The following is a 19,756-nucleotide window of genomic DNA, read 5'->3' as shown; positions in this document are numbered from 1 at the left end:
GCCAGGCTTCAGTTTCAGTGTGTGCCTCATCTTTTTTTCTGATATGAAATGACCACACAAGTTAAAATCTGTTTCATAAAATTGCAGTTACTTGAAAATATAATGCACTGAACCATATCACAATTTCTTTTTTTAACTAAGCCCATGCTCATTAAAGGAGCCTAATTTCTAAATACATTTTCCAGTGATTGCTCAAAATTAGAATAGCAAATTTTAAGATGGAATTTTCTAGTCCAATAAGCCTGGTACACAAAGCAATATTTGAATCTCTAATTTAAATGTTACAATGAGAGACACTGATGGCTTCCTCCAACTGGTTCCCATTAGTTTTCACATTACTGAATTACAACACATACATACTCAGCACATGCATTTCTGAGGACCTGCTGTGCACCACCAGAATGAGGAATACCAGGAATACCACAGGCCATTGTTGAAGGAGATACTTTTGTTGGATTTTTTGTTTCTTAACGTCATTTCTGCTACAGTTACGGGAAATATTTCAGTTCCAGTGCACCCAACAGAAGCCCATCTGCATGAAGTGCTGGAACAAAAGCCTACATTGGAACAACATTTTTAACCATAAAATATAGGTCTGGAATTTTTCTGGCTATGTTTATGCTATTTTTGTTACCAGCATCCAGTGACATTATGGACCTTCTGTGGTACACTGAAAAATGTTGTATGATAGTAACAAAGAGGCTTTTAAAAGCCCCTCACAGGGGGAAGTGGAAAAGCATATAACACTAAGAAGGGGTAAGCAGACAAAGAGAGAACAGTGAGCAGCTCTAAGCACAGATGACTCATTCTGACATTCTATACAGGTGAGGGTATACAGGAAAAACTTCAGTTAAGGAAAATTTCCAGGAATTTAATGGAATTCTTTTATTCTCTGTCTTCACTTCCCTCCCCATAAATTTCAAGCACTCAGAAGTACTAGTAGTCCTCCTGAGATTTTAACCCAAACCAAATGTTTGAGCAAGGCAGACTGTTATAAAATCTCAAGCAACCAACATTCTTGAATTAAATAGGTACCAGTGTGTTTGGACGTGCATGGAAGGTAATCCATAAGGAACACCAGCTGGACAATACACTGCCCTGTGCTTTGGTCACCTCTGGCAGCCTCAGAATCCAACCCCTATCATTTCCCATCCACATTGCCATTTTGTTCCTGACTCCTCCCTGCTGTAATTTGTTTTTTTCCCTTAAAAAAAATTTAGCCCTTAAAGGCTGCCTGGATAGAGCTGTATTGGAGCTTATACAAAGCCAAAACATTTAAAAGCTTTTCCTCCTAGAAATCTAAGGAATGACTTAGAGATACTATCAGGTATTTTTATTGTGCTTCTGGATTAACACAGCATTATTACCAAAGCCTTACTAATCCTGATGTGAAAAACACAACACAGAAACAGGCAAGTGTGGGTAAGTTTTGCATTGATTTAGGAAAAAGTTATAATTAGTTGCTGTTGAACCTAAGAGGTAATGTAAAGCTCAGTATGTTGACCCTTGGTTTTCTACAGCAAACTGAAGGTAGAACTGAGTTATGAAACACAGCATATATTTTACAGATCTGTGCAAAGAAAACCTTGTTTTTAATAATTAGGCATCAACTCCTTCACAGAAAACAACATATTATTATAATAATTAACATTTTTATTTAGAAGGCCATGCTCCTTTAAATAGTCACATACTTCCAGAGTGCAAGGCTCATGTAACCTAATCTGTGTTTTCCTCAAATCCCCACAAGTCCATTTACTTAAAAACACCACGCTCCTGGATGGGTGCCTGGCGTACCAAACCTGGCCCGTCGTGCATATTTTTATCCATGTTACTAAATTAGGAAAGCAGAGTGGACTAAGGTTATGCCAACTTGGAAAAAAGAACAGGGTCTGCATCAGTTTGTGCCTTTGCTTTTAAACTCAGAACCACTATAAAAAAAAATTTAATTTTATTAAGTATCAAAGCAATCGGCCCTAAGCAGAGACAATAATAAAAGCAGAAGGGAAATCTGGGGAGAAAAGGTAAGAAGCCAAATTTATTCCCCTGATTTCGAAGCCTCTAAATCAAAATGTGGAGCACAAGTTCAAAAAAACAAGTTAGGACCACATATTTTCATGCCAGGGTCTAGAGTAAGAATTGAATTACTGGCATGCTGTACCCATCAGTGGAAATCTACTGTGAAAAGAAGGGAGGGAAGAAGTCGTGTTTATGTGCCTTTGAGATTTACTGAAATCCCTTATATTGAGTTTTATTCAGAATTCTAAGTTGGGTATTCAAAAAGTCTTTACCAGTTAAATACTGGTATGAATAATACAGATATTGTACTTTACAGCAACATTTAAAAAGTGAGAGAAATGAATATGCAGTTTTCATATCTGGAAGTTTCTCCTGCCCCCAATTAGTGAAGCAATTCCAAAGCAAAGCAGACTTTGCAATAATCACTCAACATTCCAAGGGTTACTGTATAAACAGACAAAGCAGCAATCAACAATTATCGTTTGATTTATAATTTTAGTAACGACTGAACCCTCCTTGTCATTACACTGAAATTACCTATGCAAGAGAAAATGATGTAGGATTTATCTATAAAAGTTATGTATTTCAAAATTCATCTTCCTGAACTCTTCCAGCCTTCTGGAAGCACAAGCTGGTTCAGTTACAAAACTCACTGATCTTACCGCTATTAATTTCCTATTAACTTCGAGGGTTATTCATTATGGAGAGATAATTATTAATTTCCTAATAATGGGTGGGAAGACTCAATCCTCCCTAACATTAAATATGATCAGCCTCAAAAAGGTGTGGTCTTAACAAATGGAATGGGAACACCCAAGTTCTATTTCTGGCTAACACTGACTCCTGCTGTGCCCTGGAGCAAATAGCTTCTGTTAAAAACACTTTTTTTCCACTCTGTAAAATGAGGATAACACTCCCTTATCAGCTTCACAGGATCTTTCTCAAATGCTTTGAAGATAAAGTTTTATAAGCCTACAAATGTATTTTAATGAGTCTTAAACTGATTATATTTCTAAAACAATTTGCCTTTAAAAGGAAAAGGATTTGAAGAGAACTGAAAGGAAGGGTCTCTGAGCTGTTAACCTCCCCTAACATTGCTGCAGTTTGCACTTTAAATACACCAAAGGCACACAAATTCAGTTTCCTTCAGTCTGCCTAAAAGAAGCAAAATGGCAACAAGTGGATGCAAGCTGCAGAGCCTGCAGAGACACCCCCGAGGTGTGGATGTGCAGTGGAGCCACCCCATCCTTGTGCTGGGAGGAACCTGCCCTGGACTCGGGCACAGACCTGCACCCCTCCAGCTGCTCCCTCACCTGCACTTCCTCTGACACTCCAACAAACAATCCCACTGCTGACTTTTGCTGTTAGTTGGTCACTTTTCTTTTTCTTGGTCAACGCACTCAGCTCTTGGTTTTTAATGTTCCTGAACAACAAACACAAAGGGAACCATGGTCTAGCCCATGTAAAGACAACTGCTGATTTTTTTTCTGCCTCTTCTTAAAGGGAATTTTGCCAAAAGATGGGCTGGGATCATAAACCATACCCTCTTCTTTAATTACTTAGCTTTTGCTCTTGACTTGGCAAAACATGAAGCTTTTCATTTCAGTAAATCTATAATTAACTCCAGCATGTGCTGAGTAAACATAACCTCACTTTTAATTAAATCTTAGAACAAGATGGTACAAAACTTGCTGTTTCTAAAGAGAAGTACCTTTCAAATAATGGGGAAAAAAACCCTAATCCTTGTCAAATAAGAAACTTGAATCCAAATTTGAGTATAATCCACCCTCTTTTAAGTCATCTGTTCCCCAAACATGCATTCCAGCTACAAGACCAAAATGTAAACCTGAAGAGCCACCACTACACATTAAAGGAGTCCAAAGCTAAAATCAAACCAAATCTAAATGGTAACAGCAAAACAGAGAACCTTGGTTTTGGGACTCTTCAAGAATAATTTTTATAATGTATATCACTGGATTTTTTTTCCAAATGACACAATAACTATTACACAAAGAGAAATATTATTTCTTAAGAATTAAAGGAGCTGAAGTATCATATGCATTATAACCATCAGAAACAAAGGGGACCCTTCTAGTTAGTAATTTGTGAGTGAGAGAATTCAGCAATATTCAGAAAATGTCCTTCTGACAGTACATGCATATAGAACTAACTCTATGATTCTAAATTAAAATGAAATATCAATTCACTGAACAAAAGGAGAGTCTCTGAAAAAATAAAGTTCAGCTACTGTGAAAACAGAGTGTCATATCTAAGTCAAGCTCTTACATGAACTAATGTAATAAAATAAAATAACCATCTTTCGTTTGTGCTGACTTCTTCCAGTAACATCTTTGGTGTCACACATTTCCAAATGGCCCTCAAGAATTTAGATTATTTAAGTGCTACATTTAAATAGTAGAAAACTTGACAAAACTTACTTCATGTTCAAGAACTACATTTTCCAGAGCCAAATAAATGAACTAAGAAACTGTTACAGACAGCAGCTAAAAGATTTACAATTTGCAGAACAAAAAAAATGTTGTGCATTTAAATGAAAACAAGTCCTCAAGAGAACTTTAGAACATTAAATCTCTTTTTACTTATCTGCAACTCTTTAATCAGCTCGTCTCTGAAAGGCAGAACCTCTCAGGGATTCTGATTACCCCAGAATGTAGATACTGAAGACTCTGCATTAGGCAGAAGCTGGTCCCCTTATTAATCTTATCTAAAGTATATTCAAAATATGACATTAAGAGAATTCCACAAAGCATTTTCTTCCAGCCATTTGCTATTATATTTCAGCCTGAACACACTTATTCTGGACAAATTTTATCCTTTCTTTCTCATCAAGTTCAGCTGAGTCCCCCTGAGCAGTTCTCGCAGCTGCAGGAGGCTGCAGGAAGCCCCTCAGCAGTGGCAAATCACACACAGAGCCTCGAGGCCAGAGCTCAGACCTGACCCGAGGGTGGCAGCGCTTTGGGAGCGTTTGCTGAGCACAAAGGAAGGGCTCTCTCACACTCCCAGAGTGCCCCTGCACAGAAGGTGCTTCCCATCTCCAAGGGACACCATTTCCATGCTTCACCCCATGCCCATTTCCCATCATCAGTCCTCTATTGCCTGATCTCCTCAGGAAGCTAAAGCTGATGTCTCCACACTGGCTGCATGTATTTTTATCATTCTCCCTCATCTCCTGCCTTAAAATTATTTTTTGAAACTCACTGAACAATCTTGACCATACCTGAGAAAAGCAGAGTGGGTGTCATTATTAAATTCTCCCATGTTTTATTAAAACAAGCACTTAAGAGATTAAACCTTACCCATCCCAGTGCAGATAAACCACAGCACAGACTCAACCTCTGTCAGAGTCTGAAGATTCTCTACAATCAGACCAGAGGCTTAAATCTAAATCTTGAATGCACACCACTTCAATTAGTTTAAAATTTGATTTCTACAAGACAAATCTTAAATACCAAAAATGAACAGTAAGAGCACAATTGTGGAACAAAGCCATTAAAAATGCATAATGAATCAACATATGCTATTAATTGCATTGTTTCTTCCAGCTCTTAATCACAATTAAACAAGACACAGCAAAGAATCATTCTTAAGAATTAAAATGCAATAGAACAGTGGGGTTGTTCAGACACATAATAGCAAACATTTACCATCCAACTGTTCTGCAGCTGCAAGAAGAATATTTTTTAGCAACTGATTTAGGATATTACTGAGAGTATCTTCCTAGATATCCATGGAATTTTGAAAAAACAGACAGTACTTTTAACACCAGACACGGGGAATGGAGACCCAAGAGGAATGCAGTGCAACCACTCTGAAGTCATTTCCATAAATGACTGTCATCTAAACCCAAAAGCACTTTTTAAATGCAGATCTTTAAATTCTGCACAAGTAGAAGCTAAGTCATATCTTAAATGGCTCCTTATTATAAATTAAGAGCCATTTAGAGCTGTCTTTGCCAGCAGTGCAGTGTCTGCACAGAAAGCAGTGAACACAGTAAAATGATGCACTGCAGTGGAATCACATCCCATCCTAGCTCAGCTGAACTTTGCCAGCTTTCCCAACTGAATGCTAGCTGACACTATAATGAAGATTCATGCTACCAGTATAATTAAGGATGAAACAATTCATCAAAATTTATTATTTTGCTCTCCTTTTTCAATTGTTGAACATAAGTGTTATTTTGAAACCCTTAAGATTTTTTTTAATGAAGGCTTTGAAGTCCTCACAATTTTACAGAGAACATCTAAGAAAACATGCTTGGAAGCCCTCTTTGGGAATTCCTAAACTTCTGTTTAGCAAACAGTGCAATAGATTAACTCTCCAGTGGGCAAATGATGCAGTGTGAGTGAAAGGCTAATCCTGCCCGGGCTGTAACACCTGTGTGCCACCCAGTGCCACTGACAGGGACAGGATGAGGACCAGCAGTGGCACAAGGGACACCACCACAAACACAAAGACCACACTGCTGCAGGCCCCAGTGCACAAGCAGCAACGCCAGCAGTATCCTAAGCATGCAGACTTGTCATGCACACAAAAAACACATTCAGGGACAATGCTCAGGACCAAATTCTCTATAAACTTCAGGAGAAATTTATTGCAGCAAGTCTCAGCTGATACCAGTTCCTAATCAAATGTGGTAGACTCCAAATCAACTCTTCAGTAATGTAAATTATCCTTTTGAAAGTCTTTTTTGGAACCTTTTTAAGTTAATGTGTGAAGTTTTGCAGAAAATGTGTCACTTTTTCTTTGAACAAGTCTTTCTTTCATGGTACAGCACCATAAGGTAAATTATCTTTGAGGAACATAAAGCACACTCAAGTCACTCCTTTCTTTTGAATGTAGGACATCTGAAAATTGATGGAAATTTTATTGGCCCTGGGTCATAATGTTTAACAGGTTTATCTAATTTCATTCCAGAGCATTTACATAGTCATATACATTTTTTTTTCTTTCTAATCATAACCATCCTTTGACTTTTTTTAAGCAGTCTAGAAAAGTGCAAGGAAAGGACAGCAAGATTTCTGCACCCAAAACTTCAAGGAGCATTTGCAGAACATTTCTTGAGAATAAACAATGTGAACTTAAAACACATGAAGGTCACATTGAGAAATTAGTTAAAATAGAGCCAAGAGCTAATCCTGTTAGATTAAGTTAGACCAGTTTTTTGAAATCATAGCCTTAAATTTTTATCATCTCTGCAGATCAGAAAATGCAAATACACCAAATGAAAATTAAAAACCAAAATTAAAAAAGTATTTGAAAATCATCATCATCTTATCTGAACAGATATAAGGGTGATAGAAGAATAATAATGTTATATCTGCTTATCAAAGTATTTAGAAGACAAAAACCAATCATTCAAAATCTGCCTATGGCCAACTTTTTCTGACTTTGTGTCACATTTACTTTGAGTAAGTTTCGCTTTTTTATTATACACTAACAAGACAAACATTTGTTATCTACTGTCACAATGAGCTAGAACTGCCATAGGCAAAGCTACTGGACATGTGTCTTTTTAGAAAATATGAGATTGGGGCTGTTGGGCAAAAAAAAAAGGAAGGAAAGACCAGAATCCTTTCTATTGTGGAAAATTGGAAGAAACATCATTTTATGATAATGACAGTTGTCATTGGCATTTTGTGTCTTCTCAAAGAAGTTCAATATTTTCTTGATACGATGGCAAAGGCTGTTAAATAAATCCATTTTTCCCACTTCAGCAGCATTTCTTAGGACTCTACAAGCACACAGAGCAGCTTTTCCCTAACTAGTGCCCACTGGGAGCACTCCAAACTGCAATCCTGCAAGTGCAGGGTGCAGCACTCAGAGCACCAAGGGCAGATCACCTGGCAAGTGAGGCTGCAGGGCTGTGTGAGGGCTGTGAGCCCCCAGACACTCACTCACCTGCAGGTAAATATTTCAGCTGGTTGTTTGCCAGGCGAAGGTGCCGCAGGGAGCGCAGGCGGCCGATCTCCGGGCACACGATCTCCAGGGCATTGTCACTCAGGTCCAGAAACTGCAGCTTAACCAGGGAGCCAATGGCTTGTGAGAGAACAGATTAAAGCATCAATGTGACCCAGGAGTGACATTAAAACCTTCTCAGGACTGTGAGAGGAGGACAGGCCCCAGTAGCCAACAGCTGTGTGTGAGCACATCTCGAGGTGTCAAAGGGGTCTCACGGCTCAGTGCCATCAATTGTGGGAATGCTGCTCTAGCTCACAAACAGCTCTGCTGGCAGTGAGACAGGGGCAACAAACACACTGATGTACACAGTATTCCCATCTCCAAATGTAGCCATGGTATTTTCTGAAAAATCCTTTCCTTAGGATTTTTTCTCCTGAGAAGCTGAGAGGCCTCAGGAACAAAATGCAAACAATGATTGTCTGCTGCTGTGGAATGCAACAGGTGCCTCTGGGATTGGTCTCATGTGTTATTTCTAATTAATGGCCAATCACAGTCAGCTGTCCAGACTGTCTCAGTCAGTCACAAGCCTTTGTTATCATTCCTTTTCTAGTCTTAGCCAGCCTTCTGATGAAATCCTTTCTTCTATTCTTTTAGTCTAGTTTTAATATAATATATCTCATAAAATAATAAATCAAGCCTTGTGAAACATGGAGTCAACATTCTCATCTCTTCCCTCATCCTAAGGACCCTGCCAACACTGTCACATCCAGACCCTCCTCACACAATTCTGCTCTGAAACCACTTTCCCCATTCTCTTCCTCTGACTCTATCCAATTTCTATTCAGAAAGAGCATAAATTGAACACAAATTCCTCAAGTTGGGAGCATAACTGCAATTAAGACAAAGAAAAGAAACTAGTACAAGTTCTTGCTCCTTTGGGTTTCAAATCTGTCATGATCTAAACCAGCAGAGTATTCAGTGTGGTAACTGCCTGAAAGCAGCAGACACTCTGGATTTTTAGTTCCTGCAGATGAGTGCCATTTAGCCTTTTCCCTTTCTGCAATTAGAACTGGAGCAAACAGCATTTAGGTGCATTTGAGAATTCATTAAAAGAATTTAACATAGCATAAACAAGGACATTATCAACTAAAAGCTACACTGGTATATTTTGTATGAAAATCTTTAATGTTTCATGGGAAAATAAAGGAAAAGTAGGCCTCTTCAAAAGAAGAAAAATGAATATTTTATGATTCCTGCCACTTATTGTGAGCTGGTAGATTACTTACCTTCGGGTACAACAACTATGTTATTTGAATGAAGGTACCTGGGGGGAGGAGAAAAAGCAGAGGACACCACCTGTTACCCTCAAGGACTTCTGCTACATAATCAGTTTGCAAAATATCCAGTTTCAGACTGAAAGAGCACCCTCAAAGCCATTCCTCCCTATGACCACAAAAGCTGTGCAAACTGTATAAACTGGCAATAGACAGGTACTTAAGTTTCACTTGGATTAATAAATGATTACCATAAAAATAAAAGAAAATTACATACAATTATGTAAAACAAACCATTCACAGTTACAATAATAACAGGCTTTAATTTTGCAAGTCATATGGAGGAAAACAAAAAAGGAAAAGAATAAGCAGAGAGAATAACCAGAATAAATCATATTTGATCACCAAGTTATTTGACACTAAATGCTGGCCAAGGTAAGCAAAAAAACCCACACCCACACAAGTTCTGCAATTACAAACATTTTCCCCTACACATAAACTCTCACACCTCTGGTGAAGAAATAAGCACATGATCTATTCACTCAAAGTGGGTTTTTCAAGCTTAAAGTACATTTTTCAAAAGAAAAACCCAATCCTGCACATGGTTATTTATGCAGCTACAGAGGGTGGCCAGATCTCTCACTAAGAATATTCAGCACCCTCTGATGGAGCACTTCCAGTACTTCTGGTAACATAAACACTGATCTTAGATTTTACACATTTCAGATTTCAATCATCATTGCTGCAAAAGAACAATTGTATCTTGTAGAAAATAACAGTAACAAAATTTTCCAATACTGATATCCAACTGCAAAGGAATATTGAGTACTCAGTGTTCAATTGCTTAGGCACACATGGAATTATTTTCATGGCATGTTTTTTCCTACTGTATTCCAAGAGCATTTCCTAAAGTAGGAATCTCTTTTCAGGGAAACAGAACAAGGGAAAAAATGTATAAATATTTCAACTGCATGGGGCACCTGAACCTTCTCTTTCTCATTAAACATTGTAGTTTGCTAAAAACTTAACAACAACAATGTAAGAATAGCATACATGTTTGTAGAAATATAGAATGAGCATTCTCTTACCCATTTCAGCTGCAGCTCCTGAAAATATTTGTGAACTACCTCACTTAAGCTAAAAAACCCCTGTATTATGAGGGGCTCATAGCCCAGCATCAGGGGCATGATACACACAGAAAACCACACAAGTGAGATAACTAAGGATGTAACTTTTAGGAAAACAAAAATAATTGAAGTTTGTCTCTAAAATTTGAAAACTACTGTACCAAATTATTCTTTAAATAAATTCTTATTTTGTGGTCTCTTCCCCAACAACAAAACACCTTTTATTGTCTCATCAAAAACTGACTTGTCCTATTAGAGCTACACAAACCACAGGCTCATTGCAGCTCTCTCCAGACCACCCAAATGTGTGGGATAGTGGTGGGACAACTGAGCTTGCTGAACACCAAATAACTAGGCTTGACTCCTATAAATCAGTGCTTGTAAGAAATTATTTTAAGCTGTAATTTGAACAAGTTTTCCTAAAAGCAGTATCAAATAAGAGGGAGGTTTCCTGATGCCCAGTGGCAAATTATGATATCAGATATGAAAATATTAATTTTACTGCTCTCAAGACAGAGGCATGATCAGATAGGATTTGCTCTTGAGTGAGTCAGAGACTGCAGTGACCTCCAAACCAGTTCAGTCACACTGTGGACAAGGCACCAGCAAGGTGGGGTTAAAGGGCCACATGAGGATGCCAAGATCACCCACTGAGGGCATGGACCCCTCAGACAAACACCTCCTGTGGGGAGCTGGCCATTAAATAAACAATCAAGGCCCCACCAGGTACTCATGTGAAACTGAGACCAAGGGCTTGAAAGGGGAGAAAAGGATATTCCTTTTAACCCCCCACTGCCAATCCTACCACAGAAGGGAATCACAACTTTATAAGGAAAGGGGAACGAAGAAAACATTGTCTCAGGGGCTTAATTAAATTAATTGTCAAAATAATCCAGTTCATGGGACATCCATTTTTTGGACAAGACTGGATAAACTGCTCTGCCTACAGCAATCATCATTCCACAGTTACTGTCCCTACGTGCTCATCCCTGCTCCTATTTGACAATCTGGACTTGGTTCCAAAAACTGATTACTGCAATCAGCAGACTGAGATCATGAAACCCCTGGGAGCTGGGCTGGGAAGGAGCAGCCAGGGATGGGCTGGAGGCTGTAACCTGCTACTCTGGCTCTGTCACAACCTCTGACCACTGCACTGGGAGGTTCCAGGGCTTTATCAGTGTGACAAGTCTGCACGGAATTTATGGGTAAGGTTTTTTTTCTCTTAGCAGTACAGACAGTGGTATAAAGTTCTTCTCATACAATAAACAAGAAATTTTAAAAAAATTAAAATTGGACTTAATACACCTCTGTCAGAAAACTCAACAACAAACAAATTAAGAAAACACAACAAGAAAAAAAATTACCCTTTCTTGCCCTCCAAGAAAACCCTCCATACTTAAGAGAGAAATTATATGCAAGTAATAGATTCTAGATTATTTTAAGATGAGACAGATAAGCATAATAAAAATATATTAGAACTCCTACATAAACTCACAATTCCACGAGGTTTGGAAGCTTCTGTGCAAGGTTTTCTGGCTGAAAGAGAGTTAGAGATTTTTTAGGTTTCTAAACAAAGACCAGACACGCAAACATTGTGTACCCAAGTCATTTTAATCACCATACTACAAGATGTCAGCAGGAAAAATGGCAACAAGGAATGTCTGTCTATACAACACCCTGGTTCCATACCCCAAGTGTCCATCAGGGCAATCTCAGATGTATCCTGGGCGAGCAATTCACTACTGAACAAAACTACAGCCTAGAAGTGACATTATCACGTCCTCAGCAAAATGGGAGTCAGATTTCTGACTGAAAAAATGGATTACCTCATCTCCTTTTGAAAATATATTCAAGTAAATGAGTTAGTTGAAGGGAAGAGATTGCTAAGAAGTTGCAGCCTTTACAGACTTCAAGCAGAACAAGAACTACACAAGATGTCTAACCAGAATGTATTTTATAATGCTGCTAAACTGGGAAATGACCTACAATCTTTGTGTAGCTTGATCAATTACCAAGCCAGAACTGCTGAATCCATCAAACTAGATTTTCATATTTACATATTAATATGCATATCATTTCTTAACTGCCAACTGATCCCTAGCTGTAGTTCTCTTCCTTGGTGGCATTTATAACCATGAGCACATATCACAAAATTGGCTTCACAAGCTTCAGATGTCGTGTTGGAAACTATACTCAAAATTATTCAAAGTTAAGACAGTTTTATTACTTAAAAAACCTGCTTTAACATAGATTTGTTTTACTGAAAAAAAAAGGGTTACAATACTGATATATGCAGAAATGCCTGCATTTCAAAAGCAGCTTGATCACATAATTCCTGTTAAAACTAGAAATATTCATGTGAATAAACATGATGTATGCCACCTTCAATAGCTATATTCTCTAAAACAGATATCGCTGCGTTCATAACTCGGTGATGTGGCAGTAGGTGACATTCTCAGGCAGCAAGCGCGCCCGGTGCCAGCCCCGGGCCGAGCCCGGCTTTGCCCGGGGAGGGGCAGCCCCGCTCGGTGACGTCACGGCCGCAGCGCTGTCCCCGAGCCGGCGCTGCCCCCTGGCGGCAGCTCCGCCACAGCGCAGGGAGCGCCCCGGCCGGGCCGAACCGGGAAATGGGGCCGGGCACAGAAACGTCCCAGCCTTAATGACAAAGCGTGGGGAAAGCCATTTCACTGCCACCCTGCTGCCTTTAGTACGATCTGCATGTTTAGCTGAACCACAAACTACTGCCGCCATTCCACCTGCTGCTCTGTCAGAGCAGGACAGCATCACATATTCTGAGGCAGGAAATTAAAATCAATCACTCGTGATCTTGCTTCCCACAGCACTAACAAGGCAAACACCTATTTCCTTTTAATTGATGGGGAAATTGGCTACTGGAAGGTTCGTGTGATCAAAGATGAACTGGGAAGAAGGAAGATTTGGGGCTGGGATACAGGTGTGCTGTGTGGCTCTTTGATCCATTCATTATGTCACAGTACTCCATCACTTCCATCTTGCCAATGGAGACAAAAATGAAATTATTCTTAGCCAAGGTAAATTCTGTCAGAGTAACTATCCCAGACATTTCATAAGAGTCATCTGTCAAGGACAAGAGTCATTTGAGAAGAGTAAAGAACAAAAGCTGATTTAGTCATTTATTTTCAGAATTCTGAAGGAATGAACCAGGTGGGATTAGGTGGGAACAAAAGTACCACCTAATTATAAAGAAATATGGTTCAGGTTCTGTTTTGGTGGTTTTCAATAATGCTCATGCAATTTGAAGTGTTTATTGATGAGCTATTGCATTAGAGAAGTATAAGGAAGACACATCTTCCTTCAATAATTTGTTTTCAAGTATTCTCAGCTGAGATTTCCACTCCCCCCACTGCCTCAGTGTACCTGACTTACTACGACTTTACTAAAATTGAGAGCACTACTTGTCCTACCAGTAGTGGACATAAAAAAACCTCATTTTGAAATTCTGCTCTGTAAAATTATCTGTGATTTCTGTTTCCCCTGTCCTCCTGTTTTTTCCTCTCCACCACCTTTAACCTTTTCTCTCAGGACTTGCTCTCCAAAGGTCCCTCGCTGCTGCTCTCCAGGCTCTCTCCAGTTCACCCAGGCTGTTCATGGCTATCAAACTCTCTGCTCCAGCTTGTGCTTTAACAGCATCAGTAATTACTTCCTTCTGCTTTTAATGGAGATTGTGAAACTTTCCAAGTTCCAAAAAGACATCTGCCTTTTTTTGTAACATGCTGCTGACTTGATCTATTTTGGTCCACTACAACTTCCAACATCTCTTCTGTGGAACAGATGCTCAGTGAATGACACCCAAATTTGTTTGCCTTGTTCCAACAATAGTGCTGAGCACTTGAATGAGAGCCCAACAAGGCACATTATGAGCAAGTTATCCTGATTGCTGTGAATCTAATCAAGCTCTGCTTCACGCTGTTTGAAAGCAATTTTGCCTAAGTATGACCTACATTTTAACTTTTGTTTCAGTTTCTTTATCTAGGTCTTAACACTTACATACGAAACCCTCCTTATTGTTTCATCTTTTGAGCAGTGCAAAGTTTGTGAACTTACTGCACTAAATCATCACTGAATTTCACAAAGTGTCAAGGCAGAGCTGTTTACAGCCTTTGGCTAATTTTACAGGAGTTTTGATTTGTAACTATGAATCTTATCCTCCTGTTAAATTATTGCACATTATTAAATTACTGCCCAAAACCAGAGTGCTAAAATAACTCTCTACAGTACATGTCAACTTAAGTGACTCATTCAAGATGAAGAAAAGGCATAAAATCTTCAGAATCCTTTCAGCTTTTGGCCCTTAAAGTGGAGTACTGGAGTCCTTCTAGGAAACCCTGAAAACTGTACAATTTTGGTGAATTTTAAGTAGTCATGCCCTACAGTTCCTCTACTGTTGCTATTATTTTACATCTCATACCCTGGAAGGGCCCACCAAAAAAAACAACCAACAAATCCAAGCCAATCAAGGAACCAAAACTGAAAACTTGGAGACTTGAGCTTATTGACAGTGGCAAGTTCTGACTCTATCCTATAGCCTTACCAGCTCAGAACATCTCACAGTTATCTAACTGCCCCACACTGAACTCTGAGCTCACAACACTGACTCAGGGTGAGAATTTCTCCAGTTCAGGGAAGAACAGCTGAAAACAAGAAGAAATCCCAGAAGAAAATCCCACATTAATTGGGACATATAACTGTGTTCTCCTATCAACAGCAGCCATAGATACAAGTTTTACTGGCACCTTAACAGGTTTGGAATTTGTCCCTGAGATTGCCTTGGAAATTAGGAACACACCAAGGAAGAAAGTCATTCAGCCTAATGAAGAAATGTAGAATAGACTGCACAGCATCATCTAACAGGAGAAACTGACCACTTTTGTGAGTAAAATACATAGGTTTTAAAAAAACCCTACAGAACAACAAGCCTGACAAGAAAAGCTCCAGAAGGCCTTGAGAGCTTGAGAAGGGTAACCATAAAATGTCATGAACATCCATTTATTATTCTCTACATGACCTATGCAAGTTCAAATACTCACATCTTACAGCTGATGGCATCTTTCAGGGTCAGATTATCTATAATAAAATCTCTTTTTTCTTCTGTTTCAAAACCCAGCACTGCTAAGCACACAGACAGTAAACATTGCAATAAAGAGACTGTCGTACCAATGTGGTCAGGGAATTTCTTTTCATGTAAAGTCTCTCCAGGTACTGCAGCCCCTCATCTTTCAGTAACTCCAGAGGGAAGTGATGGAGATTTCTGTAATTCAAGAACAAGTTCTTGTGCCTTTCCAGCTTTGCCTCAGAGATTGTTTTACACAGTTCTGATGCCATGACTAAGCACCACATCTACTGCATCGCCTCTTCACAGAGCAGAGCCATTTCTAGGAGATAAAAAGAGGGAAAAAGCCCAGTATTACCAAGGTGTGGCCATGCATTGTTTGGAAATTTGTCATCCTGACTATAGACTCTCTGATAATTTAGCTAAACACACCTGTTCCAGGTAATACACAAAGTCCCCACACCACAAGCTGTGTTAGAAGCAAGTCTTTGACTACTTTCTGGATTAAGCTTTAGTGCATTATAGACCTGAAATAACAAAATCTTTGTTATATTTATAAATGCTTTTAGCTTCGTAGTTGTTCAATGGACCTTTGGGATTATTTTGTCAAAGTTGTCACTACAAGAAGAAAATAAAAACAACTTCTTTTAACCATTACTGATGTCCCACATCCTGTCCCATGTGCTAAAAGAAGAACCCACAGATAAGAAAAACAGACAATATTTTAGTATTTTAGTCTCAAATTATTAAAAAACACGATTATCTTTTAAGGCAGTAAGACAAAAGGCAAGGAAAGTTTGAAGTGCTAAAACTGGTGGAATAATTTACCAGTTGGAAGAGGTAATTGGGATAGATAGCCAGTAAAGCCATTTAAAAATAATACACTAAGATACGAGAAATCTGAAACTTGCAGTGAGAAAGTTTATAAAGGGTTTTATCTAACAGCAGATTTTCAGCTTGCTCTACTAAAAATAAAACCAGAAAGAACAAAGTGTCAAGTTCTAACTGACAATTTCAAAACCAGAAAACAAAAGCAGGAAGGCAAATTAAAAATTAACTTGTATCTGAAACCTGACTTGATTCAACTTGTTTTTCAGATATAACCAAAATTCAAGTCATTATTATGCTGTCTACTTTAGACAAAAGCAATGCTGCATCTTTTCCACTATCTCATAAAAAACATAATAAACCCAGACTGTTCATTAATTTAAAGTTACCATTTTGCTACAGACTTCTATATATAAATTAATTCCCATTAATGAAAGGCAAGGACTCAGGACTGCTTCCCACCAATAACATTTTCTATTTTAGTTCAATCCTTCACTGAAGGAGAGGTTTCTAATCATAACAAATATTGGAAGTGAAGGCCCTGAATCATAAATCCCATCTGGTTATAGGCATGGTACACAAAACTCCAGCTGAAGAGTGACAACCCAACCATACATTAAATCAAACTGCTTCATTAGTTTGAGGAGTTCCCTCGATTTGCAGATAACAGCTCTCAGCAGTGATCTGTGTCCTTCTGGAGCAGTACACATTTGTAAGGTTTTTAAGAGGTTTTTAACCATTGTCTCTTCATTTGCTGTTTTAGGGAACAGGGCACACACTCTGGCCCTTGGCACTCTTACATTAAAGCTCTCTTAGACCAGAAGAGCAAGGAAATGAAACCATTATAATTCCCAACTCTACTTCTGTGATCAGCATTAAAATAATTCCTGGAAAAGTTTTAAAATTTTTAATGGGCATAGTCTCAGTATTTATTATTAACCTCTACAATATAAGACAAGGTAAAGGAAAGCTCATCCTTCTCTGAGTTTTTTTAAATCAGAAGTCGAGAAATGACAAAACACACACATAAATATCCAACAGCCTTCCAATTTGTGCAGAGATGGTTTTCAGGTGTCCTGCACTTGTGGGCTTCTCTTCACAGAGCTGTGGCTCCATAAAACACCTGCACATTTAGCCACGGCACACACGGACACACAGACACGCACAAAGATGCAAAGTCCAGTCACAATCTACTTTGGCTCTTACTTCAAAGGAACCTCCTCCACTCCCTTCCACCACCAGCCAAACTTTTCCTCTCACAATTATCTTTTTCCCAGGATGAGGTGCAGCCTTACCGAAGAGGAACAGCCACAACCAGGCTCTTTAAGGAGAGTAAAAAACAAGGATGAGAGCAGACAGCACCCAGGGACCACGGCCCCGTGAGGGACCGGGACATTCAGGGAGGGCGAGGAGGAAGGGGACGGGGGAAAGGGGGTGAATGAGGGGAACAGAGATGGGAAAGGGGAAAAGAAGGGGCAGAGAGGGGCACCGGGCAAGGGGGACACGGAGAAGGGAAGGAGAAACGGGGAGACAAGGAGGGAACGGGACAGACAGCGGCGATGGGGCCCGGCCATAGCGCGCACCCCCTCACGGAGCGGTGCGGTGCCGTGCCGTGCCCGCGCGGTCCGGCGAGCAGACAGCAGGGGCAAAGCACCGGAGACAACCTCCCACCGCCAGGACCCGATCAGCTTGGCCCTGTCCCCGTCCCCCCTCGGCCCGGCCGGGTCTCAGCCACTCACCGGGGCCGCCGCAGCGGGAGCGGCGCCGCCGCCGGCCCAGGGACCCGGGGGCGGGACGGGCCGGACCGGGCCGCGCGAGACCGCGGCTGCCGCGCGGCTCTCGCGAGACACCTCCCCGCCCCACCGCGGGTGCGACCAATCACAAGGCTCCGTCTCTCCCGCCTCCTTCCGCCAGCCAATGGGAGCGCGCCCTCCCTCAGCGCCACGCCCCTCGCTGTGGGCTGAGGGGCCGCGGGCGGTCCCGGTGTCCCGGTGATCCTGCGGTCCCAGTCTCTGCCGGTGTCCGGTTATTCCTGGTGTCTGCCGTCTGCTGGTGTCCCGGTGATCCCGGGGTCCCGGTCTCTGCCGGTGCTCAGGTGTTTCAGGTGTTCCCGGTGTCCCGGTCCCTCCCGGCGCTGTTCCATGAGCTAATATGGGCGCTCCACTTGCCTCCCCGCGTGTTCACAGAGCTCCCGGTGCTAACAAGTCACCCCTGATTAATCGCTGATAAAGGAGAACATCATTTGCTGATAGAAGTTGAGCTCAGGGACCACCCTCCCCCTGCCTTTTCTGTGTTAACAGAGTGGAGGCGCTCAGAGGGTCCTGCCTGCGCCCACCACCTGCCCACCACGAGCATTTTTACCCATGATAGTTGCCCTGTGGAAATGCTTTGATTTTGTGTGTATTCACTCTAGAATGGCACATAAAGGCTTGTTTGTGTCTTGTCAGTTCTCTGCTGACAGCTAATTCCCTCATCCTCAGGGTATTTAACATCACCGGGTATTAAAAAGTTGCTTTTTTCTGAAGATCACCTCTACAGCTGGCTAAAAAAAGAATCTCAGCTGCAGAAATCCTCTTTCTACTTTCCACAGACTAATTATTATAAACTGGTCCTAACGAGATTCACGCAGCAGGTCTGCAGGGTTACCAAGATGAACACCTTGCAGAAGATATTTCTTCCATGTATTCACATAACTTTCACTTGAAATAAATCAACATGCAGAAAAGCTTGAGATCTTTTCCCTTGCAGACTCGTTCCTCTCTTTTTCAGCTCTAAATAAAGAATAGCAGCTCTTAATGGCTCATTTGTCATTTTCCTGCACTTGAAAGACAATAATTGATTGTGACAACTACACTTGCTCCATCTTACTTTGCAATCACAGTCTTTTTGGAGTTATTTTTTTTTCAGAAAAAAATAGATTGGGTTTTGTTGAAATAATTTACCCTTCAAAATTCACCATCCTCCATATTTATCATATCATTCTGTATACATGATTTCTTACTGTGGTTGATAGCACTTGTCTGTTTTTTTCAGCTGATGTTACAAAGTGGCCTGCTTGTAGACCACCATGGTTTTAAAAACAGCAAAAGCATCACACTTCTTAATGTCACTTTGGTCTCTCTCTATAAATATCTGAGAAATTAAAAGTTAAGCTTATTTCAGACCAAAGTAGAAGCTGAATATGAGGACTTTTAGCAACATGTTCCTCAGAGAAAATTCAATGTGTCAAACCAAATGTACTTCTCCAGAATACTGAGTCATTGATCAGGACAGAAACTGTGTTTCTGTCTTCTTCCACTGAAATAGAAAAGGAGAGATGAAGCTTTTTTCCTAGGAGACCTGCTCTTAACAGAGCCAGGATACTTAATGTATTTATTTACACATAAGTTGTAATGGTTTGGGGTTTTTTGGTTGGAGGTTCTTTCAGAGAATAACAAGTAGGAGATAAGATTACTGCACTTCGATATTGTTGAGAGCAAATTGTGTTGGTTCTTTTCTGCTCA

General features: G+C 40.2%; 1 protein-coding gene across 5 annotated transcripts in view; it reads right to left on the bottom strand.

The window, feature by feature from the left end:
* LRRC28 (leucine rich repeat containing 28) overlaps positions 1-18,109 on the bottom strand; it is a 48,581-nt gene extending 30,472 nt beyond the window's left edge. The window contains exons 1-6 of one of the 5 annotated variants that reach the window (XM_058811399.1): positions 17,993-18,007; positions 17,460-17,574; positions 15,530-15,747; positions 11,832-11,872; positions 9,222-9,259; positions 7,936-8,073 (exon numbers count right to left, since the gene is read on the bottom strand). In XM_058811399.1, the coding sequence (XP_058667382.1) occupies positions 7,936-8,073; positions 9,222-9,259; positions 11,832-11,872; positions 15,530-15,712 (400 nt within the window). In that variant the 5' untranslated portion in view covers positions 15,713-15,747; positions 17,460-17,574; positions 17,993-18,007. Of the gene's footprint in view, positions 1-7,935; positions 8,074-9,221; positions 9,260-11,821; positions 11,873-15,529; positions 15,748-15,857; positions 15,905-17,459; positions 17,681-17,992 lie in introns of those variants that run through there. The other 4 variants (XM_058811398.1, XM_058811400.1, XM_058811401.1 and 1 more) reach the window with 4 other exon arrangements.
* Positions 18,110-19,756: the final 1,647 nt, after the last annotated feature.

The sequence above is a fragment of the Ammospiza caudacuta genome, chromosome 10 (genome assembly GCF_027887145.1).
Source record: "Ammospiza caudacuta isolate bAmmCau1 chromosome 10, bAmmCau1.pri, whole genome shotgun sequence".
NCBI classification, from domain to species: domain Eukaryota; kingdom Metazoa; phylum Chordata; class Aves; order Passeriformes; family Passerellidae; genus Ammospiza; species Ammospiza caudacuta.
The sequence above is the reverse complement of the archived record's forward strand: the minus strand, read 5'-3'. Positions and strand labels throughout refer to the sequence as shown.